The 27,342-nt window shown below is 35.5% G+C and overlaps 1 protein-coding gene across 1 annotated transcript in view; it reads right to left on the bottom strand.

Annotated features, from left to right (window-relative positions):
- Nucleotides 1–27,342, bottom strand: part of COL21A1 (collagen type XXI alpha 1 chain) — a 174,616-nt gene that overhangs the window by 114,956 nt on the left and 32,318 nt on the right. The window contains exons 2-3 of the mRNA XM_047102772.1: nt 11,373–11,498; nt 7,511–8,062 (exon numbers count right to left, since the gene is read on the bottom strand). Of these exons, the coding sequence (XP_046958728.1) occupies nt 7,511–8,062; nt 11,373–11,460 (640 nt within the window). The 5' untranslated portion in view covers nt 11,461–11,498. The remainder of the gene's footprint in view (nt 1–7,510; nt 8,063–11,372; nt 11,499–27,342) is intronic.

The raw sequence follows: 27,342 nt of genomic DNA, 5'->3' as shown, positions 1-27,342 counted from the left end.
GGAATAGAATAACTCTCCAGAATCAACCCTAAAAAAACGGAGGTGTATTATCTGACAAAGAATTCAAAACAATCATCATAAAGATGCCCTATGAGCTCAACAAAAATGATGGCATAAACAAAATGAGAATACCAACAGAGATATAAAATATAAAGGAGAACCAAACAGAAATCTTAAAGCTGAAGAATGCAGTAATTGAACAGGGGAAAAAAAAAAAAAAAAAAAAGAACTGGAGAGGCTCCAAATCAGACTTGACCAAGCAGACAAAAAGAATCGGAAAACTTAAGGATGGGTCATTTGAAACTATTGGGGCAGAGGAACAAAAATTTAAAAGATTGAGAAAGATTGAAGAAAGCCTAAATGACTTCTGGGACACCATTAAATATACCAAATACATGTTATGGGAGTTTCAGGAGAGAAAGAGATAGGATTTAGTTAAAGTAATAACCAAAAACTTCTCAAATATAGGAAATGAAATGTACATCCAAATTTAAGGACTCAAAGAAATCCCCATCAAGACATACTATAATCAAATTGTCAAAAGAGAGAGAGAGAGAGAATTTAGAAAGCAGCATGAGAAGCAACTTGTTATATACAAGGGTAGCCCCCCCACCCCATGACTATTGGCAGATTTGTCAGTAGAAAACTTTCCGGCCACAAAGGAATGGGATGATATACTCAAAGTGTTTGCTTAAAGAAAAATACTGCCAAATGCAAATACTATATCTGGCAAAAATGTTCTTCAAAAACACAAGAGAAATAAACAACTTCCCAGATTAAAAAAAGCCTGAGGGAGTTCATCACCACCAGATCGACATTATAAGAAATATTAAGAAAGTCCTTTAAGTTGAAATTTAAAAACATTAAACAACACAAAAACATTGCAAAATATAAAACTCACTGGTTAAAGTAAATATATAGACAAATTCAGAATACCATAATACTGTAATAGTGGTATGTAAGCCTCTTTTAACTCTGAAATAGAAGTTTAAGAAAAGTATAAACAATAACCGTAACTGTAAAAACATGCTAATACAGTATACATACACACACACACACACACACACACATCAATATAAGATGTTGTAATTTATAACACCAATGACAAAGTGTGAGGGGGGCAGGGAGAAGCAAAAATGTAGAGTATATGTGAATGAAATTAAGTTAATAAGTTATCAGCTTAAAATAGATTGCTATAACTACATATTTTACATAAGCCCCATGGTAACCACAAAGGAAATACCTATACAAGATATATTAAAAAAAATAAGAAAAACATCAAAATATGTCACTACCAAAAAAAAAAAAGTCAACGAAAGACAAAGACAGAAAGAAAGAAAAGAAGGTACCAAAAAACATATGACTGAAAACAATTAACAAAATGGTGATATTAAATCTTTCCCTCTTGCTATTTCAGATGTAAATGGATTAAATTCCGAAATAAATTGCTGAATGGAAAAAAACAAGATCCAATTATATACTGTCTATAAGACATATACTTTAGGACTGTGGAAACACACAAGCTAAAAGTATAGGGATGGAAAAAGATACTCTGCGCAAATAGTAACCAAAATACAGCAAAGGTGGCAATACTTAGACAAAACAGACTTTAAGTCAAAAATTCAAATGACACAAAGAAGGACATGATACAATGATAAAGGAGTCAATTCACCAACAAGACATAACAATTACAAATATATAGGCACCCAGTATCATGCCACCCAAGTATCTAAAGCAAACGCTGGCAGAACTGAAGAGAAAAATAATAGACACAGAAAACACAGTCATAAGGATTTCAATAGGCCACTTCCAATAATAAACACAACATCCAGATAGAAGATTGAAAAGGGAACACAGGACTTGAACAATACTATAGACCAAAAGGAGCTAACAGATATATACAGAACATTCCACCACATATCAGCAGAATACACATTCTTCTCAAGTGCAAATGAAACATTCTCCAAAACAGATCACATGTTAGGTCAAAAAATGTCTTAACAAATTTAAGAAGACCGAAATCATACCAAGTACATCCTCCAATCACAACAGAATAAAAACTAGAAATAAATGATAGGAAAAATGGAAAATTCACATATACGTGGAAATTAAACAACATGCTGAGTCAAAAAATGAATCAAAAAAGAAATTAGAAAATATCTTGAGACAAACAATAACTAAAATACAACATACCAAAACTTTTGAGATGTGGCAACATCAGTACTAAGAAGGAAATTTATAGTGATAAAAATATACATTAGAAAGGAATAAAGATCTCAAATAAACAACCTAACTTTATTCATCAAAAAACTAGAAGAACTAAGCCCAAAATTAAGAGGAGGAAGGAAATAATCTATTTTAATAATCTTTAAGATAATTAAGATTAGAGCAGAAAAAGACTTCTAACTAGTCAGGATATTGAATCAGTAATCAAAAATCTCCCAACAAAGAAAAGCCCAGGACCAGGTGTCTTCACTGGTGAATTCAAACAAACACTTAAGGAATTAATGCCAATCCCTCTCAAACTCTTAAAAAAACTGAAGAGGAGGAAATACTTCTAAACTTTTTTTTTTTTTTAATGAGGCCAGCATTGCCCTGATACAAAAGCCAGATAAAGACACTACAAGAAAACTAAAGGTCCATATTCCTCATGAATACAGATGCAAAAATCCTACACAAAATACTAACAAAATGAATTCAACAGCATCCTTGAGATGCAAAAATGATTTAACCTAAGAAATTAATGTGATACACCGCATTAATAAAGCATAAAAGTTACGTGATCATCTCAATATATGCAGAAAAAACATCTGACAAAATTCACCCTTCTTTCGTGACAAAAACGCTCATCAAATTAAGAAGCAATTTACCAGGGCGCCTGGGTGGCTCAGTCAGTTATGCATCTGACTCTTAGTTTCTGGTCAGGTCATGATCTCACAGTTTGGTGAGATGGAGCCCTGCATCAGGTTCTGTGCTGACAGAGCAGAGTCTGCTTGGGATTCTCTCTCTCTCCCTCTCTCTCTGTCCCTCCCGTGCTCACGCTGTCTCTCTCTCTCTCTCAAAAATAAAATACAAAATAAAAAAAGAAGGCATTTACCTCAACATAATAAAGGTCATATATGAAAAGCCCACCGTTAACATCATAATCAATGGTGAAAAACTAAAAGTTCTTCCCTTAAGATCAGGAACAAGACAAAAGAGGTTAGAGTGGGAGAGAGCTAAAGCATAAGAGACTCTTAAAAACTGAGAACAAACTGAGGGTTGATGGGGGGTGGGAGGGAGGGGAGGGTGGGTGATGGGTATTGAGGAGGGCACCTTTTGGGATGAGCACTGGGTGTTGTATGGAAACCAATTGGACAATAAATTTCATATATTGAAAAAAAAAATAAAATAAATTTCAAATGGAAAAAAAAAAAGATCAGGAACAAGACAAGGATGCCCACTCTTGCCACTTCTATTCAACTTAATATTGAAAGTACTAGCAGAGAAGCAAAAGTAATCAAATACTAATGAATAAACTTAACTAAGGAGGTGAAAGACTTGAATGCTGAAAATGACAAAACACTGCTACAAGAAATTGAAGAAATCACCAACAATAGAAACAGCTCACGTTCACAGATTGGAAAACTTAATATTGTAAAAATTTCCCTATCACCCAAAGTGATGCATCTCTATCAAAATCCCAAAAGCCAGACACAGAAGAACAAACACGGAATAATTCCACCTTTATGAAATATCTAAAGGAGTCAAACTCCTTACAACAGAAAGTATAATGGTGGGCTGCCAGAGTGGGAGGAAGAAGGAAATGGGGAGTGGCTGTTCAATGGGCACAAAGTTTCAGTCACGAAATATGAAAAAGTTCTAGACATCTACAGTATGACACTGTGCTTGTAGTTAACAATACTGTAGTATACACTTAAAATGTTTAAGAGATTAGATCTTATTGGTTTTTTACAACAATAAAAAAAGAACAGGAAAAAAAGAAAAAAATTAGACTCTCAGACAGATAAAGAAATCATTGCCCATTATAAAAAGATCATCCTGAAATAAGAAATGTATTGCAGAATGCACCTTCAGGGAAATGGTAGTCTATGAAGATGAAATAATCCATGTGAGAACAAAGAGGTGAATAATATTTTGCTCAATGTGGATCAAATCACAGCAAGAGTATAAAGGTGAACAATATTAGGAAATGGTAATCCTATATGATAAGCACCTCAAGGTAAAATTTAACCATTTGTCAAAAAAAAGGAAACTGTCAAATGATTCAAATACAAATTACATGATTACAGCAATGCATTAATCATACTTTAATACAGTTATTAAAAAGTCAAGTTCTTGGGGCGCCTGGGTGGCGCAGTCGGTTAAGCGTCCGACATCAGCCAGGTCACGATCTCGCGGTCCGTGAGTTCGAGGCCCGCGTCCGGCTCTGGGCTGATGGTTCGGAGCCTGGAGCCTGTTTCCGGTTCTGTGTCTCCCTCTCTCTCTGCCCCTCCCCCGTTCATGCTCTGTCTCTCTCTGTCCCAAAAATAAATAAAAAACGTTGAAAATAAATAAATAAATAAATAAATAAATAAATAAATAAAAAGTCAAGTTCAAAGAAGCTCATATACTGCTCTAAGTACAATTTCAAAAAACCACATTTTCAAAGATGGCTATTGTACAGCATGTTTGTGAACTGAATAGACACAGACATTACTTACATTCTTTCTTTGAGTGTGCATGAAGATTTTTGGCAAGATTTCCAATTTAATTTTTTTTTTTTTTACAGACTGGACATTTCCAGTCTGTAAAAAGAATTTTTTACCCCTTTTAAGCACAGCTACTCTTTCATGTGTAATTAGAATTTTTTAAATAGAATACATTTACCAAAATACCTATCTACAAAAAATCTCTGAAGTAGTACAAATATATATTTAATCAAATTTTATTTTAGGATACAAAATAGTAAAATATCACCATGAAAAGTCTATTTTAATAATAATATATACCTAGCTTCAAAACCACAGAATTCTAATTCTAATATGACAAAGCACTTAAACATCTATGTATGTCAAATTATTTCTCAATACAACTGGGAAACAAATCTACACCCCTCTGTTCTGTTCAAGATGACAAAAGTCAACACAGTCTGTTAGAGACATTAAAAAAAAAAAACTGTGATGACCTCTTCTACTTGATACAGTACCTTTTTAGAAGTTTGATTAAATAAAATGCTTAATTTCTATACCTTCTTAAATAATATAAAAGAAATGATTAAATGTTTTTTCTGTACTATATACCCAAAACAAATTTGAAGAAAAAAGAGAAATGAAACTTTTTCTAAGCCACAATCATTTAGAAGTATTTCTAAAATTTTGTTTTAACGTTTATTTATTTTTGAGACAGAGAGAGACAGAGCATGAACAGCGGAGGGTCAGAGAGAGGGAGACACAGAATCTGAAACAGGCTCCAGGCTCTGAGCTGTCAGCACAGAGCCCGACGCGGGGCTCGAACTCACAGACCATGAGATCATGACCTGAGCTGAAGTCGGACGCTTAACCGACCAAGCCACCCAGGCACCCCTAGAAATATTTCTATGAAATGTTAACCAACCTATTTTTGAAGATTTTGTAGGTAAACTGGGGGCAAAAAAGCCTTTCCATGTTACACAAATATTATTTTTAGGTATATTGTATATTAAATGACTATAATATTAAAAATAAAAGATACAAGAGAGATACAATAAAAGATACTTAGGGAGTAATATGAACAGAAGCATGTGTATATCCTAATAACATTAATGTTTACTAAAAATACAAACTTTTCCATTTCCACGGAGTTATCATAAACACAAAGTTAGATTTCATGGAATGATATAAAAATAACTGACTGATAAGTACTATATTTTCAAATGTTCTCTCACTAACCATAGAAATTTAAGTCTCTCTCAAGTGCAATTTTTAACATTTTTCCAGAGCTTTAATAATATTAGTAATTTGACCTTTGTTTTTGGAAGAAATGAGAGATTCTCATTCAGAATTCTGTACAAGAATATTCACTGTTATTTATAGTAGAAAAACTTAGAAATGAACTAAACACCATCAACTGATGACATATACACATACATACATACAATGGAACATTACTCAGCCATCAGAAAAGAATGAAATCTTGCCATTTGCAACAACACGGATGGAGCTAGAGTGTATATGCTAAGTGAAATAAGTCAGAGAAAGACAAATACCATACGATTCCACTCATATGTGGAATTTAACGAAACAGATGAATACAGGAGGAACAGGGAGGCAAACCAAGAAACAGACTCTTAACTGTAGAGAATAAACTGATGGTTACTGGAGGGAGGTGGGTGGGGAGATGAGCTAAATGGGTGATGGGTATTAAGGAGGGCACTTGTGATAAGCACTAGGTATTGTACGTAAGTGGTGAATCACTAAATTGTACACCTGGAACTAATATTACACTGTATGTTAGCTAACTAGAATTTAAATAAAAACTTAAAAAAAAACTAAACATGCAAAAATAGAAAAATTATTCAATAAATTATCTTAGGAGACTGAGATTGTCTGCTTTCACATTAATAGAGGATGAAAATTATACACACAGTAATAGAATATAAATAAGAAAATAGAGTATGAAATAATATATACAATATTATTCTCATTTAGGCACATGAATAAATTCTCAGACACGCTGAAATAAAAGAGAAAGACTGGAATGAAAAAGACAAAAACTCATTAACAGGAGTAATAATGATCATGTGTAATTTATACATATTCTTGATCTTTTTTTTTTTTTTTAGGTTCATTTATTTACTTTGAGAGAGAGAGCTGGGGACAAGCAGAGAGAGAAAGGGAGAGAATCCCAAGCAGGCTCTGCAGTGTCAGCACAGAGCCAGATGCAGATTCCATCTCATGAACCATGAGATCATGACCTGAGCTAAAATCAAGAGTCGGACACTTAACCAACTGAGCCACCCAGGCACCCCACATGGATTCCTATTTTTTTTAGTTTATTTTGAGAGAGAGAGAGAGAGAGAGAGAGAGAGCGCGCGCGCGAACGTGAACTGGGGGAGGGGCAGAGAGAGAAGGAGAGAGCGAGAATCCCAGGCAGGCTCCACACTGTCAGTGCAGAGCCTCACGTGGGGCTTGCACCCACAAATCGTGAGATCATGACCTGAGCCTGAGTTGGATGTTTAACAACTGAGCTACCCAGGCACCCCTCTTCATATTGTTTATGTGTCTTTATTTCTACCATCTCTACAACACACATATTGTGATCAAAAAGAAAAAGCAACAAATATAACAAAGTATGACATTTTCCAACTGTAGATTTTTTTCAAGTAATTTTATCCAGAATAAATGAAACACAAAACTAAGTGTTCATTTCAGTTCTAACATCATAGATAATTTGACATTAAATATAACTACACTGGTATAATAAGCACAGGTTATACCAAAATGTTAGAAAATGCAATTATTAATTGTTTCCAGATTCTATTAAGGCTTACCTTCACAAAGTTTCTGCTTCATCACTTCCCTTATTTTGGATATTGCAATATAGTCTTCCACATAAAACACGTAAGTAGATGAAGGCTTATTGGCGATAGCTCTAAGTTCTGCATCCTCTGTTTCTGAGCCAACACCAATAGCAAATAAAGTGATTTTACTGTCTCTTGCTGCTTCTGCTGCATCCTTAACTTCATCTTGAGATTTACCATCCGTAAGTACCACTGCTATCTTAGTCAGAAACCGTGAGGACTTGGCAAAAAGGTAATCAAGAGCAAACTGGATGGCCTTTCCGGTCCTTGTGTTTCCACCCAGGTAGTGTATGGAGTCCATCGCGGCAATCAAGTTCTCTCCTGAATTGTGGCTTCCAAGGGGAATTTCCAATACAGGATAGTCACTATACTGGACCACTCCAACCTGAATAAACTTTGGTCCTATGTCAAAATTTTTTGTGATATTGACAAGCCATTTTTTCACTATTTCAAAGTTTTCTGGACCAACACTGTAAGAGCCATCTAAGATGAAAACTAAATCTGTTGGAGCCGTACGACAACCTAAGAGAAAAAGAAAACCATCAGAGCACATTTGCTGTATAAAAAAGAAAAGCATAGGCAGTTTTTACTGCATGATTTTTAAGTAACCAACTGGGGGAGGGAGATCCTTTCACAACATACATGTATATCAAATCACCATGAGGTACACTTCAAATATCTTACTATTTCCTATGTCCATTATACCTCAATAAAGCTTAATTTTTTTTTAAAGTAACCAGTTCACTGGAGCTATGTGGGATTAAATAAGATATACCGCCTAGCTCATGAAAATTCTTTCTGAGGGCTATTATTTTTGTTGACATTTTTAATTCTTTTATCTTAATTTAAGGATTAATGACTGAGCTTTAAAAGTAGGGAATAAAAAAGACATGCTGTATATGACATGATATCTAGATATCTCTTTGTAGGGGCAGGTATTACCATAAAGCACCATTTTATTCTATTTCTCCACCCAATAAATGAAAACACAAAAATAAGCAAATAAATTATTTTCAGCTATACACTAGTAGCATTAAGTTATCAATGAAATATGGTTCGTTTACTGATAACCTGAAGTATTTACAATAATAAAATAAACCAACGAATAAGGGAAAGAAATTTAAAAAGAAATTTTCTGCCAACTTCAGGATTCATCTAGTCAAAAAAGATCCATATTCTTTAATATAGTTAATAAAAGCTTAATGAACTGAGATCACCAATGCAGGTCCAATATCTCATTGTCAGCCAATAATATACTTGTGCTAAGCGAATCTATGTTCAAAAGTATAAAGCTATTTATTTCTCCAGAGCGATAAGGATTCTCGTTTCAAGATGCCAGGAAACACATGTGATCAGCACACCTTACATTTCTATTAAGGAAAATAAAAAACTACCGTTGGTATAAGTTACACTTAGACAAGTTCTAAGCAGTTGTGGGGGAAAAAATCTTACTGGTCTTTTCCACACTGCACAACATGCCTCCAACCCTATTTCATTCTTTCAGTCTATATATATTAAATACCTACTCTGTGCTTGATATCCTGCTAGGTACCAGCTTCAAAGATACATAAGATATCTCAAATAGATATCAAAGTCTAGTAAGACAGACAACTGGCTGCTTAGAGAAAGTACAAAGTATTCTGAGAACATTTAGGAGGGGGGTAGCAACCTAACTGTGGAAAACCAGGGTAGATTTTGTGGGAAAGCTGACTGGGAGTCTGAGGTCTGAAAGGAAAGCTGTAGCCAGGTGAAGAGGAGGACCTCCTAGTAAGAGGGGACAGCAAGTGCCAAGGCCCAGAGATAAGAGTCAAACACTGCCCAAAAGACAAACTGGTTCATTTGAGTAATTCCAATAGTTTGAAATGGAAACAGAGCATGCTGAACAGCCATACTTGCTTTCTCTTTCTCTCACTTCTGCAAAGCAACAAAAATACTACTGTTTATGGCCCACATATCCCTGGAGATGGTAAGTTGGAAGAGAATGAGATGAGTCAAGGTAATATGACAACAAATTTTGTTGCAAGTCTTGTGTTTTTACTCAAATCAGTGGTCTCCCTTAAGTAGTGATCAGAAGCCCAATTTAAAGTTATAATGGTTTATTTTCCATAGACACTGCAAATGAGATATCACAATTGCAAAGGACAGTCGTGAAGGAAAAAGCAATGTTTACTGACAATTAGTATTTGCATTTTCATATCTCCTTAGGAGTAAAGTCAATCAATCAATCAATCAATCAATCTCTCTCTGCTTTCCTTTCCATTCTTTTCCTCATCTTTGTCTACTTCCATATCTAGGATGATAACAGGGCTCACAGGAAGATGCCTCAATTTTAAAATTAACTCACCCAACACAGTAACCAGCAAAAAGAAACACTATTGTCAGGTGAACATGCAGTCAAGAAATTACTTCCCCCCTCCCAAAAACTTTTTTCAATGCCAAAACAGATTTATCTCAAAACTGTAACCATGATTATGATGCCACTCTTAAGGTGGTGGGGAAGTCCAAAAAAGCCTGAGGGACTCTATTCCAACATCCTCTGCCATGGTGACCACAGCCAGGGTTCAGGTTAGGGACAGCAGAAATGGAATTCTGCCCCAGAGGCGAATTTTCTAACCCAAGGGAATGCAATTCTTCTGGGGTTTTTTGGAAGCTGGACTGGGATTACAGACATCTGCTTTCATTCGAGACACAAAAGGACAGGCAAGTTATGTTTACAGAGTTCTTTAGAGTTGTCCTTCCTCAATGCTATGAGACTCATTGTCTAGACCTGCTAGTGTTTGTGTGCCACTTGATTCAGTGTTTATAAACTCTAACCAGGTTGTTCTTGGCCCTTCATACCCCTTTCCAGAGCCATGGAGCATATATTTCACAACTGCCAGGTGAGCCAAGAACATGGGTACAAAAGCAAGTATTGCCGTTTATAAAAGCTAGGCAAAATACCACTCCAAGAGACTTCTTCCTTAGAGAGATGAATTACCAGTGTCACCGGGGGAAAAAAAATGGACTAAAGAGCAAAGGCATAGTTCTAATACTAGTTATGGCACTAATCAGCTGTGTGACATTAGGTAAGCCCCTTAAATTTTGCTGAATCTCTTTTCCCACCCAAAAAACCAAAGCATATCTACCTTCTATAGTGCTTGGGTTGATTAACCTATAAAAGTGTTATATAAACATTAAATTTATTATTGTTTTAATAAATTTTTAGCAAGTTGTCAAACCATATGATTTAAGTGTTAGAGAAACCATAATTAATTTACAGTAGGGTGTGTATGAGTTTTCAAATATGATTATAAGTAAAGTTTTTTTTTTTTAAAAAGCATGATATCTATAAATAATGGCCTGGGTAGCAGAACAGCGATTAATATAACCCTCCTTCTCTGATGCAAGCTCTCCTACAGGCAATCAGAATAATAATCACCATTTACTCAGATGTCACTGTGCTAAGCCATTAAAATGCATTATCCTGTTTACGTGGATTATCTCATTATCTCTATAAGGTAACTTCATAGGATGGTCCTGATAATCATCCTATGAGGTAGATACTTCATCTTCACATCACTAACCTCATAAACGGCTGAGCATGAACTCAATATGAGACCATTTATTCCAAAGCCTGATGGGTAAAATAAACAATTACCACAGAATTTTCTCAAAATTACCTCTGATAGAAGTTTTTCCTCTCAGTTAATACATAACACAGCAATTCATTTTATTTTAGGGCATTACAACATTAAAGACAATAAGAATAAGGTCCTTAAAAGAATTGCTTGAGCTCCACTAATTTGATTTCTACAATCGATTTGTTGATAACAAAAATGCTGATAGTTCTTACTTGATCTTATTTCCCCATCTTCAGCTAATACAGAATTCTGAAGAAGCAGGACCGAAACTATCCAAAGAAACATATTATGGTGAGCCATGTTTCTTCTTTCGTTCTAATATTTTGGTTTTAGGATTCCTAAAAAGAGAGAGAGAGAGAAAAAAGGAAAGTTAACTATATTAGAAAAATAAAGACAAATAGCTAGTCATTATTATAAGTCTGGATTTTTTCATTGTAATATCCAGCTGGAGTACAGTTTTTAGTAGCCTTAGAATAATTTACATGTCCAAAATAGCCATATTTTTTAATGTTTATTTATTTTTTAGAGAGAGAACGTGAGCAGGGAAGGGGCAGAGAGAGAGAGAGGGAGACACAGAATCCGAAGCAGGCTCCAGGTTCCAAACTCGCAACACAGAATCTGACGTGGGGCTTGAACTCGTGAAATGCTAGATCATGACCCGAGCTGAAGTCTGACATTTAACTCACTGAGCCACCCAGGCACCCCAGAAATAACCATATTCTAAATATGTTATGCAAGTAGACAATGAATAGGAGCTGAGGAAAACTGTAAGTCTTTTAATTCATAACTATCTTGAAAAGATATAAACTTTTCTAAAACTTTGGGCTTTGCTCAAAATATTTACTAGAATTCCTCCTTCCAGCATAGCCTGTAGAGCCTTATCACATTCTTTGTATTATCTCACTGGGAGCAAACATTTTTCTTTTAAAAATGAATTTGCATTTAAGAAACACTTAAAGGGCATCTGGTAAAAATATTTACATAATAAAGCAAGCGGATTTTAATTTTTTTGAGCATTAAGAGCTATTTTATTTGATTCATAAACACTCAGTTATATGACCTTAATACGTCTTCTAAGTTAGTCCAAGGACTTCACTTCTGGTTAGAATGTGGAAAGTTGCAAGACACTATCATTCCCACCAACACCAGATAAACTACACAACTATAGTCTTTTATACCCACTGGGAAAGACAGGATTTAAAGAAACTTAAATGAGTAAAATTTCAAAAGTTAGCAATCCTTTATACGATAGAAGAGATTCTGGGCTGATTTCATCCCTAGCAGAAAGGGAATCCACTTCAGGAGGGTCCCAGACACAGAAAGAGTATGCCCCTAGTCAGCAATACTTGCCTATGAGTCTTAACAGAGTACATGGAACAGACAAGTACTACAGAGAAAGTTGAGAACAACAAGGAACAACAAGAGAGATCTACCTTCCTCTCCCTGTTCAGGTATCCAGGAAATTCCTCAAATGCAAATCTTTGGCATGCTGAAGGTGGGGGGGGGGGGGGGGGAGAAGCAACAGAACTCAACAGAAATCCCTTGGAGGCATGCCAGTTCTAAACTACAGTGGAGAAAGAAAGAGAATTCAAAAAGCAGAAAGCTGGGGCACCTGGGTGACTCAGTCAGTTAAGTATCTGACTGAGGCTCAGGTCATGATCTCACAGTTCATGGGTTCCAGCCCCACATGGAGTTGTGTGCTGACAGTGCGGAGTCTGCTTGGGATTCTCTTGCTCTCCTGAGCGCTCGCTCTCTCTCTCTCTCTCTCTCTCTCAAAATAAATAAGCTTAAAAAAAAAAAAGCAGAAAGCCAAAGAAAGGTCAAGAGAGAAAAACAGAACTTGTAAATACAAAAGGCTGGAAATCATACTGACAAGCTGAAAGAAATTTCCCAAGGGTCTCCCAAGATGTGAGAAGCAAGAAAAATCTGATTTTTGATCAGGATTAAAATAGTATAAGCACATCCAGAGATGATGTAAAATGGCTATCATAAATATGTTAAAGGATCTAATGAGTAAGACAAACAACAATGGGCAAAAATATGGGAAATTTCAGAAGAGAGATGGAAACATTAAAAAAAGATACAAACTGAAATGCTTGCCATGAAAAATATGTCAAAAAATAATTCAGGGGCACCTGGGTGGCTCAGTCAGTTAAGTGGCCAACTTCAGCTCAGGTCATGATCTTGCAGTCCATGAATTCAAGCCCTGTGTCGGGCTCTGTGTTGACAGCTCAGAGACTGGAACCTGCTTCAGATTCTGTGTCTCCCTCTCTCTCTCTGCCCCTCCCCTGTTCACTCTCGTTCTCTCTCTCAAAAAAAATAAACATTAAAAATTTTTTTTAATTCAAATAAAAATGTGACATTTTAATGCTCACATTTCAGTAATCATTGAATTAGACAAAAAAATTAATGATTGTACAGGTTTCAAAAATATCAACGAACTTCACCTCACTGACATTTACAGAACACCTAACAGCAGCATAATATACATTCTTCCCACTTCTATTCAAAATGTGAATACACTTCTATTCAAAACCATACAGGAAGTCCTAGCCACTGTCATACTCAAAATGAAAATAAAAGATATAAAGCCTATAAAGAAATAAAACTGTATTTATAGATATGATTTTTCCATAGAAAACTTTTTGAAATCTACCAAGACATTAGTTGACTATGTCAATTTGGCAAGGCCACAAGAAACAAGGGTAGTAGGGTTTTTTTAAGTTTATATACTAGCAATAAAATTGGGGGGAAAGGAGAAATGTAATACTCTATTTAATAGTATCAGAAGCATCCTAAACCTAATGAAAAATGTGAAAGACCTCTACCCTAAAAAATATAATACATTGTTGAAAGCAATTAAAAAAAGCAAAAAAGAATCTATATTCATCAATTAAAAGACTCAGTCTTGGTTACATGTCCATCCTTCTTAAACTGACCTATAAATTCAACACAATCCCAATTAAAATTCCAGCATATTTTTAAAAGAAAGTGATGAACTTATTCTAAAATTATATAAAATTCAAATGATTTTGAATTAGAAAAACCATCTTAAATGAAGAACAATTTTCAACAAAAAACCATCTTGATTAAGAAGAACAAAATTAAGAGAATTTATACTACTTGATTCTGACTTACTATAAAGCTCCAATAATCAAGAAAGTGTGCTCTTGGTATAAGGATAACCATACAGAATGGAACCCAGTAGAGTTCAAAAACAGACACACATGTCTCAGTTGGTTAAGCGTCTGACTTCAGCTCAGGTCATCTCACAGTTCATGGGTTCAAGCCCCATGTCAGGCTTTGTGCTGACAGTTCAGAGCCTGGATCCTGCTTCTGATTCTGTGTACCCCTCTCTCTCTCTCTCTCTGCCCTCTCCCGCTCATACTCTGTCTCTCTCAAAAATAAATAAACATTAAAAAAATTACTTAAAAAAAAAACAGATCCACACTTACGTGGCCAATTGATTTTCAATAAAAGTGTCAAGGTAAGTGAATAAGAGTCTCTTCACTAAATGGTGCTGGATCAACTGGACAAACACAATAAAATGAACCATCTCATCCTGCATACAAAAATTAGATAAAGCATAGACCTAAATGTAAAAGCTAAAACTATAAAGCTTCTAAAAGAAAACTTAAGAGAATATTTTCATGACCTCAGGATTAGGCAAATTTTCTTAGGACACAAAAACCACTAGCAACTTTAAACATGGATACATCCAATTTCGCCAAAATAAACACTTCTGTTCCTCAAAAAACACCCTTAAGACAATATTCACAATACTCAAGAAAAGTGACCCATATCCAGAATACATATATTTTTTAAACTTCTACAGTATTACTCAGCCATAAAAAAATAAAATAAAATCTTGCCATCTGTGATGACTTGGATGGACCTACAGGGTATTATGCTAGGTGAAATGAGTCAGTCAGAACAAGATAAATACCATATTATTTCCTTCATATGTGGAATATAAGAAACAAAACAAATAAAGAAAACAGAAATAGACTGAGAGACATAGGAAGCAAACTGCTGACAGCCAGACAGGGGTGGGGTTGAAGGGCTGGGGTAACAGGAGAAGAGGATTAAGAGGTACAAACTTCCAGTTACAAAATGAGTAAGTCATGAGGATATAACAATACAGGAAATATAGTCAGTAGTACAGTAATAACCATGTCTGGTGACAGATGGTAGCTACACTTACTGTGAGGATCATTTTGTAATGTATAATATTGAATCACTGTGATACACCTAAAACTAATAAGATATTTGTGTCAATCATAGTTCAACAAATAAAAATAAAAACATTTTTTAAAAATAAAATAATTGGGGCGCCTGGGTGGCGCAGTCGGTTAAGCGTCCGACTTCGGCCAGGTCACGATCTCGCGGTCCGTGAGTTCGAGCCCCACGTTGGGCTCTGGGCTGATGGCTCAGAGCCTGGAGCCTGCTTCCGATTCTGTGTCTCCCTCTCTCTCTGCCCCTCCCCCGTTCATGCTCTGTCTCTCTCTGTCCCAAAAATAAATAAACGTTGAAAAAAAAATTAAAAAAAAAATAATAATAATAATAATTTACTGGCAAAAAAACCCTAAAAATCAACAATAAAAGGGAAAATAATCTGGGGTGCCTGGGTGGCTCAGTCAGTTAGGCATCTGACTTCAGTTCAGGTCATGATCTCACAGTTCTGAGTTCAAGCCCCACATTGATCATCTGTCTCCCTCACTCCCTCACTTTCTGCCCCTCCCCTGCATATTCTCTGTCTCTCTTTCTCTCAAAAATAAACATTTTTAAAAAAAGGAAAACAATCCATTTTTTTTAATAACGGGTAAAATTCTTGAACAGATACATTACATAGACAGATATAGAAATGGCCAATAAACCTATTAAATAGAAATCATCGTTAGTCATCAGGGAAATAAATGTTAAAACCACAATAAAGTAACATTTCACACCCACTAAAATAGCTAAAATTTAAAATTGACAGTATCAAATGTTTTTTTGAGACTATGTGGAAAAATTGGAACTCATACATTGTTGGTGAGAGTGGAAAATGAAATAACCACTTTAGAGAACTGTTAGGTTCAGTCTCTTAGAAAAGTTAAACTATGACCAACAATTCCTCTGCTAGGTATAAAACCTAAAGAAATGAATACATGTGCCTACAAAAAGACTTTAAGGATGTTTATAGTAGTTTTATTCATAACTGTCCCAAACTAAAAGTAACTCAAGTGCTATCAACATGAGAACAAACAAACAAGTTGTGTGGTATATTCACATAAGGAAATAACACAACAGCAATGACAATAAAGTGAACTATTGTTATAACCAACACATGAACAAATTTTAGATTTGTTCTGTGTAATGAAAAAAGTCAAACACAAAAGAATACATAAAGCATGATTCCAGTTATGCGAAGTCCTAAATCACAAAACCTACCCGTGGTTCTAGAAATCAGGAAACATTTGACTTAGATGAAAGAATTCAACTGGAGGGGCACCTGGTTGGCTCAGTCAGGTAAGTGTATGACTCTTGATTTTGGCTCAGGTCATGATCTCACGGTTCATGAGATCAAGACCCACACTGGGCTCTGAGTGGTCTTGGAACTCTCTTTGTTCCTTCTTTCTTGAACTAACTCTCTCTCTCTCTCTCTCTCTCTCTCTCTCTCAAAAATAAATTCATAAAAACACTTAAAAAAAATTCAATTGGAAAGTGGCATAAGTAAACTGACTGGGTCATAGAAACATCTACACTTGCAGTGACGTTATTCTGGTGTATAAATTTATCTAAGCCCATTAAGCTTATGGCTTGATAATTATATAATTTGTTGTATATAAATTATACCTCGGTGAGAGACAATCCAACATCATCACTGTCATTTTTCAAATTAGGCTGGCCCCTCTGGACAAAGAGCTATAAAGGTCGAAAAATGTCAATGAGAAGCATTTTTGGTGAGTCATCACCAGGATGTAGTATTTTATGGTAATAAGTTATGCTAATAAATATTGACTGGCTTCCACCCCAAAAGCATCAAAGTTAAGTTATTCTGCTCCTCTACCAAAATCATCCTTACTATTTTTAGGTAGTATCTAATTCCTTCAGAATTCCTGGGCTAAAGTGAATTGTCTAATTTTATTCAATTCTAGATAGACAGCTATTAAAGTAGGTGATATAAAAAGGACATTAAATACATGTTACAGTCATATTATTTAGCCTTTGAAACATAACAAACATAACTGGAATGTTTCATAAATATGTTTTATAACTATTTCATTGTACATATGCTTAAGTGCAATGCATATAAACTGAAACATATCCCCTGTTAGCATTTACGTCAATAACCTGGGGAGTCTGTTAAACATATGGATGCCCTAGCCCTACCCACTAGCTTCAGACTATAGAGCAAGGGAACAAACATTAAAAATAAAAAGTTTCCCATATCCATATGCTACTGTATGCCAAAGTTCTAGAAATTCTGATGTAAGGTAATACAAAAAATGATAAATAAGGAAAAAAATTTTAAACTCCTACAGTTCCTATTCCCCTGGTAGAGAAGTTAGCTAGCAACCCCAAATTGGAAAGCATTACTCAGAGAATCTCTTCAAGCAAAAATGTCTCAAAATTTGCTACTCAAAGAGTGTTCATATGCCACCCTTAAACATGGAAAATCCTGGAAACAATGTCTTGGAATGTCTTGGAATGTCTTGGAAACATTTAACCTTTTAATGCTATAGGAATAATTCTTGATCCAGCAGAATGTAGGAATTAAACTGAGTTCACCTGTTAATGTGGATATGCATTAGGCTAAATGCACACCATGTAATCCAGGGTATAGATTTAACACTGCCACTAACTTTACCTTAATATCTTTCCCATAATGTTCAAAAAAAAAAAGGAAATTGATGATCCATAATCTTCCTTTCAACTACAGAAATAATGATCCATATTCTCTGACCTCACATTCTTGTGATAATGAAAATGTGTAGTTTACAATGGTTGAGGCTACAGCACTTCATTTAATCTTGGCAAGTGTTGAAGAAAATAAGGTTTGCTTAGGTACCATGGCTTGCCTGTCACATGAGCTCTAATCAACAACAGACCCAACACTTAAACTCAGGTTCTCTCACCTAGAATTCTTGACTATTTTCATTCAACAATAAACAGTTAATAAGTGCCTATTATGTGACAGATAGGTCTGGGAATTCAGCAGTGACCAAACTAGGTAAGGGATCTGTTTTCATGCAGTTCCTGTTCCAGAGGCTAAAGAAGTAACTTAGTGAGATAATTTCACATAATGGTAAATGCTATGAAGAAATACAAATAGTAACATGTAACTTGGGGCCAGGAGAGGAAGGGCTCTTGTAGATTTATAAGTCCAAACAGGCCTCTAGAAAGATGCCATTTGAGCTGACAGCTGAGTAATGTTAAGGAGCCATCCTTGCCCGGAACTGAGGATAAACCTTCCCTTTTACAGATGGAGAAGTTTGGTTTGTTCTATGAACAGAATAAAGGTCAGTGAAGCATGAGTGTAAGAGCAAGAGGAAAAATGGCAGGACTAAAATGATGTACCAAGGCATGTATGCAGTATGTTAAATTTAGGACTATCTTCCCTAAATGCCAAGTGAATCCAATGGAAGGTTTTAAGGATAGGTGCATCATGATCAAGTTTTTGTCACATTTAGTATATCGTCCCACTTCCCAAATCAAAGAGCTTTAAAGCTTATTTATTGAGAGAGCATGTGCAGGTGTGTGCACCCAAGTGGGAAGAGGGGCAGAGAGAGAATCTCAAACAGGCTCCACACTGTCAGCACAGAGCCCAACACAGGGTTTGAACTCGCGAACCTTGAGAGCATGACCTGAGACAAAAATCAAGAGTTGGATGCTTAACCGACTGAGCCACCCAGGCACCCCAAGAGCTCTATAAATTTTGACACTTGATTCTCAGAGAAAGCAAGACAAAGATCAACTGATCAATTATTATCCTTTTTTACTTTTCACTTCTCTTCCATTTCTTTACCCTCTGTGTTGTATCACATTTCACTGTCACAGTCCCTAACATTTTATTAAAATCAAAGTAACTACTTGTGAGTAAATCTGTGAGAACAGTGGATACAAATGAAAGCAAATTCTGTGTCTCTTGTCTCCTTGCAGTTAATGTTTCTTGCAGTGGGTCAGTGGTAAAGGCATGGGAATCAGCAGGAGGAGCCATCAGGAATGTAATACAAGCTTTCAAAATAAGGGACTGTCAGGAAAGATGCCATCTCAAAATCTGGTTGCTGTGCTCGGCTATAAAACCTTCACATAAAACTGAAGACTAAAAATAGTCCCCTCCTGGGACACTAACACTCAGGCTTATTTATAGGCTCTGCCTTTAAACTACACTGTAAAACAGGAAAAGGTGGAGAAACAAATGGCAGTCCTCACACTTTCATGCACACATACACACACACACATCTATTGTGTTCTAGATTTCTGACATTATTATAGAAAGAAGCATTAAGTGGGACAGATAGACTTTAAAAGGGCAAAATGCTGGCAAAGCAGAAAACAAATTAAGAAATAATTCACCTATATACATATGGATGTATGTAGAGTTTGGTCTAGAGTCTGAGTTATCATTAAAACAACAGAACTATGGTTATAACATCTGCCATTTCACAGATCCAAGCAAGCCCCCCCAAAATAAATAACTAATCAATGCTACCTTGATTGTGTGTAACAATTTGTGGATATCTAAAAAATGACATCGGTTATATTTCTCTAAACAACAATCTAGTGTGGTAGGGCAGATGGGTAATTATAAATCCCCATTTCACAAATAGACTAACAAATTCAAAGATATTATGTTATACCTTGCAGAGTTTACCTTCCTGCTGCAGAGTGGGTGACTACTTTCGCAAATCATTTGTACATTACACAGCATCCATTAAACCCACACAAGACAAAGTGAAGTGCAGTAACTCGGTTGTCTGTGGTTTGGTGGAGTGGTTTAAAACTCCATCTGGCCATAGGAGCTTCTGAATACTCAAGCAACAAAATACACACATCTGTGCAGGCATTCAAATTGAGGCCAGTAAAAGACAGCCAAGGAACATGGAGCAAGTATATTTTATTTGCCTATGCCAGCAAATCCACTGAAATCAGGCCATAGGATTCTGTCAGTAATTTAAGCTATGCTTAAAATGTAGCCCTTTTTTCCATCCCTAAATTCCTCTTATATTAACATATATTAGCCTAATTTTAATTCTTTTAATTCACCTCTAGTTTTTAAAACAAATTATTATAAAGGTAAAGACATCAATTTCCAAAGAGATAGCTAAGAAAATTTTTCAACATCTAACTCAGGTCAAATTATTCTCCAGCAACTTAATCTTCCAATTCATCCATGTTACACCAAAAAGAATGCTCGATAACAAGTCATGAGGTGTGAGTTCTAGTCATGCATGTCCCCTGTCTGCCTACTTAGAAAATAAAACATAACCATATGCAAAGTTAAATAGCAATATGGGATAATAAATACAAAATATATGGTATAAACAAAAGAGGAGCCAGGGTAAAGGAAATAGGTGGAAATGAACATTTTATGTTCATCCCAATTATGGTTTCTAAATACCATTTTCCATTAAAAGGAACCAGGGCTCTTTGGGAAAACAGCAGATTCCAGATCTATAACGACAGAAATCTTGTCATTACAACAAGGAAGTCTCAAAAACTACTGGGATTAGATCAAAAGGACCAGAGAACTAAATTGAGGGGCTCCTACTGGGTAGCAATGAAAGCATCTGATCGTTAAAAATAATAATACAGTGGAATGAAGCATAACAATTTGATAAACCTATGAGTTCATAATGAGAAATACAAAAAACACCATGGGTCACCTTTGGAGGTTGCTAGTATACAAGTAAAGAAAGACAAGAATTTTCTTTTCCTACATCTGTGATACTTCAGGGTAATAAAACAGTTGATGAAGCAACAGTTAATAAATGCCAGGAGAATAACAGAATTAGAAAATCACATTTTGCAAGGCACCTGGATGGCTCTGTCAGTTGAGCGACTGACTCTTAATTTTGGCTCAAGTTGTGATCCCAGGGGTGTGGGATCAACCCCCACGCGAAGCTCTGCACTGAGCATGGAGCCTGCTTGAGATTCTCTTTCCCTTTCCCTCTCCCTCTCTGTCTCCCCCACCCCGACCCCTCTCCCTAACTTGTGCATTCTCGTTCTCTCTCTCTCAAAATAAAAAATAAAAAAAAGAAAATCACATTTTGCAATCTCTCATGAAATAATGGATCTAGGCAAGGATCACTAATGCTGCTAAAGGTCAGACAGGAAATTAGGACACATGTATTAGACCTAACAAGAGAAAACCTGGGTAAAAAGTAAAATTTAGAGTCATTGACAAAGAAACAAAATATCGCCAAGAAAAAGGTACCAAAAAACAGGCAAAGGATAGATACAAAGCATCATTATCATCTAATTTAATAATATACTTAAAGTTCTCAGTGATCTTTAAGAATATTTTGTACAGGATGTGAAATGCATGGTTTCCACAGAAAGATGTTTCTGTAATAGCTTAGCGAAGCAGGAGAAAATTATATTCTCAAAAATTATTAGAACTATTTTTATCCATTAATGACGTGTATCTATCTGCTAAAAATCAAGGAATGCAAGCATTATGTGGCTTAGAAAATATTAGACTGGGTTTTGCAAGATTGTATTAGGCCTGATTCTGCTATATCATATGAATTTAAGCAAGAGAGAAAGGAAGAAATCAGCTGGACTGCTTCCTGGGACTTGGTTTTCTTTTCCATGAAAAGAAAAAGGTTGACCAGTCAGTCTGTGATAATCAGCAAAATCAATTTACATGAAGTCCTGATGTTTTGTTTTGTTTTTAACAAAAGTATAATTACACCATTGTGTAAGCTGCTTTAAAAAAAAATCATAGGGGCACCTGGTTGGCTTAGTTGGTTAAGCATCTGACTCTTAGTTTCAGCTCAGGTCATGATCTCACAGTTTCTGGGTTCAAGTCCCACATGAGGCTCCACGCTGACAGCACTGGAACCTGTTTGGGATTCTCTCTCTCCCCTCTCCCATCACTCTCTCTGTCTCTCTCTCAAAATAAGTAAACTTAAGGGGCGCCTGGGTGGCTCAGTCGGTTGAGCGTCCGACTTCAGCTCAGGTCATGATCTCCCGGTCCGTGAGTTCAAGCCCCGCATCGGGCCCTGTGCTGACAGCTCAGAGCCTGGGGCCTGTTTCAGATTCTGTGTCTCCCTCTCTCTCTCTGACCCTTCCCCGTTCATGCTCTGTCTCTCTCTGTCTCAAAAATAAATAAATGTTAAAAAAAATTATTAAAAAAATAATAATAAATAAACTTAAGAAAAATGATTAAAAAAACCAAATCACAGACATTTAAGAAACAAGTTTAAGAGCCAAGACATTTTATTTCACTGGATAAGAAACAAACACATAGTGTTGGTGAGATTTACAGAAGTTCATCATGTAGTACAGAGCGCTTTCATTTATATTATTGATTGTTCTCATCCACATAACTCTTCCTTGTCTAAACTCCTCACAACCAATCACATCAACTACTTCACTAATGGACTTATGTGTAGAAGAACGGTCTCCCCAGCAAGTAAGTGTACTTGTCCATGCAAGACAAGGATTCAAACCATGGTCACTAATCGCTGGCAAAGTTCTCAACTCTTGCTGAGCCATAGTTTTTTCATCTGAAAAATGAGTATGATACCACAGCCCTTCTAGGACTCTTATAAAGATTAAACGATATAGCAAAGGTCTGGCTTGTGTGAGGTTAAATAGCAGCAAGGACTTACATTTCATCCTTTACCCTCACTAGATGCCCAGTCACAAACAGGAAAGTATCTTATATATGTCTTTTGAATTCCACAGAGCCCTTAATAATTTTAAGCCCACAGAAGGCAACGAAATATTTGTGGCATCATAGACTCAATACATACTTATTGAGAACCAGTTTGTGTCAGGCTTTGGGGTAGGCATGGAGAGAAAATAAAAATGAAGAAGAATGTCACAGCTCTTTCGCTGAAGATTTTTAAATCAGCTACACACTCAGTAACAAGAATATTAGAAGTATGAAGTAATTTTAACATAACTTGGAATAATTGTGACTGGAGGTTGGCCAAAGTATTTAAAAATACAAAACAAAAATAACAAAAACACATAGTCATTGTCATAACTAAATAGGAAAGATTGTAGTCTGTGACCATTGTTTATCTCCCTAAATGAAAATGTCCCTTGGGGTTAAACTTTAATGGGCAAATGTGAATATTTGTCTAATTGGAAACCTGTTTTCTTTTTCTTGGAGCAGGAAATCACAGGAAAAACATTGTAGAGATTCAAGTTCCATGATAAAGAAGAAAAAACAAAATGGGTTTTCATAGATGGGATGAAATCATGTTTCCATGGAAACCCTGAATTGGTTTGTTGCAGCCCAACTTAAGTTGGCAATTTTGGCTAATTTCAACTATAAAAATAAATTTGGCAACTTGAAAAATTTATCCATACCATCATAAAGTAATTTTCAAATGATAGCTAAATACACGGAAAGGATCTCATTAGATTAAACACATATTTTTAATTTCTTTAATTGTTGCCAACTTCACCTGGCAAAGATATCATTTAAATTGGAAACAAATCCAATGAACTAAGTTGTGCCAGAATAAACAGAATCTAGAATATGGTTGTCTTTTGATTCTAATGTTGGAGCAAGAACAGGGACAAGAACTTCCTCTATTACAGACTAGCAGAGTCTGTGGGTTTAATAGCATTTACTGAATCATGATAACCAAAATAGACCCAACATCCGATTCCAAACAGGCAAGGCTACGTTTGTTTTTGGGGTTTTTTTTAGATTATTTTTTTCCAAACTAAAGATCCAGCTGATTATTGGCATATGGCTGTTAAGCCAAATAAGGCATCAAAGTATTTATGTTTTATAGTAATATCTTTAAAATATTTTTAAACATTTTACATTTAAACATTTAAATTATGTTTTACACTTACTAAAGGTTTTACCCTTCTTTAAGGACCTCACTGTTATACAAGGATTAGCTCTAGCCTTTGAATTTGTTTCATATGGATTTCTTTTGCATGATCTCAAGCCCTTTAGACACAACAAGAGCCAAAAGGCAAGCAAACGTATACCTGATCAACTCTGAATTCAAACTGTCCAGTCATACAACCTTGATCAGCTTTTCCCAACATCCAGTAACTATCCCACAATCACATTCAACTAAAGCTTAACCTCCTATGCGTCATTCATATGACAATTCCGCAACTGGGAAACTTACAACTAGTTCTTAACAGATTATGCTTCCCTTGATTCTTTTACTTGCATGTTCCTTTCTCTCCTTGCCTTCATTGCCAAGCTTCATGCGAGAGAGAGGTCTTCATTTTTTTCCCTCCAATCCCTCACTTCCTGCTAAAGCGTGATCCCACTACAATCCAGTGTCTGACTCAAGCACTCCTGTTTAAGGCACCAGTGATTTCCTAAGGGCCAAATTAAGTCAACTCTTTCTAACCATCTCTCTTAACCTCCCCTGCATTTGGCTTATATAGATGGCTTTTTCTTTTTATTGAAATTTTTCCCCTAACTCTTCCTTGACACCACGTTCCCTAGGAGTGACTTATTCTCAGACTTCTCTTAGAGTCCCTCCTATATTAACCTTTATGTGATTAGGTTCCTGGGGTTTAGCCAGAGCCTCTGCTTTTCTAATTCTTCAAACTCTCATTGAAGAACTTCATCCTCCCCTACAGCTTTAGCTTCCACTTTGATATCACCACATCACAAATGTTTATCTCCAGGGCATACTTAACTCTCGCATTCAAGAGTCCATTTCTATTTTTTTTATTTATTTATTTTTGAGAGCGTGGGGGCAGACAAAGAAGTAGACAGAGGATCCAAAGCAGGCTCTGTGCTGACAGCAGAGAGCCCGATGCGGGGCTAGAACCCACAAACCACGAGATCATAAGCTGAGCAGAAGTCAGATGCTTAACCAACTGAGCCACCCAGGTGCCCCAAAAGTCGACTTTTAAATAATTATATTCAAAACTCTGCAGAACATCAACTTTTAAACAACCAACATACATCTCCGTTTCAACAAATCTTAAAGTGAGCTCAAAATCTACTCGTAAAAAATGGCTATTCTCTATTCCCTATTCAAGAAATGACCCTACCATTTACCCAGCTATCCTAAATCAGCATCATGTGTGTCTTGCAAAAGCTGTTTTCCGTCCATCCCCTCTCACAACTAATAACAAAATCCCCAAGGTTCTATCTATTTGCTCTAAACCCACCACCATATTCAGAGGCTGGGGCTTTATGATTCCATACCCATCCAAACTAGTGAAATAGATTCAGAAGAAATATTTGATAATTTCAACACACACTCATTACCTTGAAATACACAATACTATTTACTATATGAAAGTAAAAAGTTTTTTAGTATGATAAAACCAAAAATCTTTGTAAACATAATAATTAATGGTGAAATGTTAGAAGAATTCTCCTTGAATAAAGCCAGAAATAATACAAGGATGCTGCAATCACCACTTTTATTTAGCTCTGTAATAAACACTATCTAAGAAGATGACAAAAATAAGGTATAAGATTGAGAAACGAATAAAATTACCAATATTCTTAGGGAAAATATCTAAATTTAAAAATCTACATTAAAATAATTAACAATAACATATTTTAAGAAAGATGCTGCATATAAAACTACACTTTTAAAAATCAAATACCATTCCATTTACTCTAGCAGCAAAAAATTTCAAAAATTACATTCTGAGATCATTCACAATGGCAGTAAAAATAATGGCATGTCTAGGGAGACTAGAACAAAACTATAATTGAAGGACAAAAAGTTTTAAATATAGGGAAAATAAATGTGTTCATGACAGGACTTAATATCAAAAAGGTAACAGATTTTCCCTCAAATTAATCTAAACATTTAATGTAATTATCATCAAAACCCTGGTGTTTGGTGTTTGATTGTGGGTGTACAAGTTGAAAAGTTGATAAAAAAAATCAAATGGGGGGGAAACAGGCCAAAAGTAGCCAATTTGAGAAAGAAAAATACGGAGGAATAGATTTATACTACCAGATATCAAATTTTATTTTAAAACTACAATATTTATAAAGACTCAGTATTGACAAAAGTTTAGTCCAAAACAGTGGGTATCAATAAATTATGGCCCTAGAAACAAATCCACCTACATATAAGAAATTGTTACAAAAGAGAAGTAGCATTACAAATGAGTTCTGAAGAGATGGACTATTGAATAAATGTTCTATGATAACTAGCAATCATATGGGGGAGGGGAATTATAGATAAAATTGTACCCCTAGTGACACCATATACCAAAGCCAAGTACAGATGGATTAAAGACCTAAATGTATAAAGCAAAACTTCAAAACGCTTCGAAGAATATATAGGATACCCTCTTAACAACAGATAAGGAGGAAATTTATATTTTCATAACAAACGACATCATAAAGTTAAAAGACAAACCTAACCTGCAATAAAATATCTGCCAGGTGCACTTCCAACCAAATATTGATGCCTTGGATATTGATGCCTACATTCAGAAGAAAAAATAGAAATAATCCAATAAGACAATAGGTAAAGATTGTGAATGAGACACTCAAGAGGAATCCTAGATGTCTATAATGAAAATATGAGCAATCTTCATAATTGAAAAATACAAAATAGAACAAAATACTATTCACACCCATAAAAATATGTTAACAAAAATTAAAGAGATATAGGAAAATAGCAATTCATACTCCTAAAAATGAGAATACACTAGTACAGCTATTTTGAAGAGCAATTTACAATGCTTAGTAAAGTTGAAAAAAGCATATGCTATAATCTCATGATTTTATTTCAAGGAGTACCCTGTGAAAAATATAACTATGTACAAAAGTAGACTTATCAAGGAGACATATATATCACTGCAGCATTATGTGTAACCAGAAAAAAATGGAAACGGCCTAATTGTCCATCAATAAGAGGGTGAACACTTATTTCAAGACAGTAAAAATGGATGTTCTAGGGCTATGTGTGCCAATATAAGTGAAAACAGTAAGTTCCCAGAGGAAATAAACAGTATGATGCCATCTACATAAATGTTAAACTTTACACAATAACA

Source organism: Lynx rufus, unplaced genomic scaffold (genome assembly GCF_022079265.1).
Source record: "Lynx rufus isolate CCGP_SWC_20201006 ecotype Redwood Valley unplaced genomic scaffold, mLynRuf1.p SCAF_6, whole genome shotgun sequence".
NCBI classification, from domain to species: domain Eukaryota; kingdom Metazoa; phylum Chordata; class Mammalia; order Carnivora; family Felidae; genus Lynx; species Lynx rufus.
This window is presented reverse-complemented; position numbering and strand designations above follow the sequence as displayed.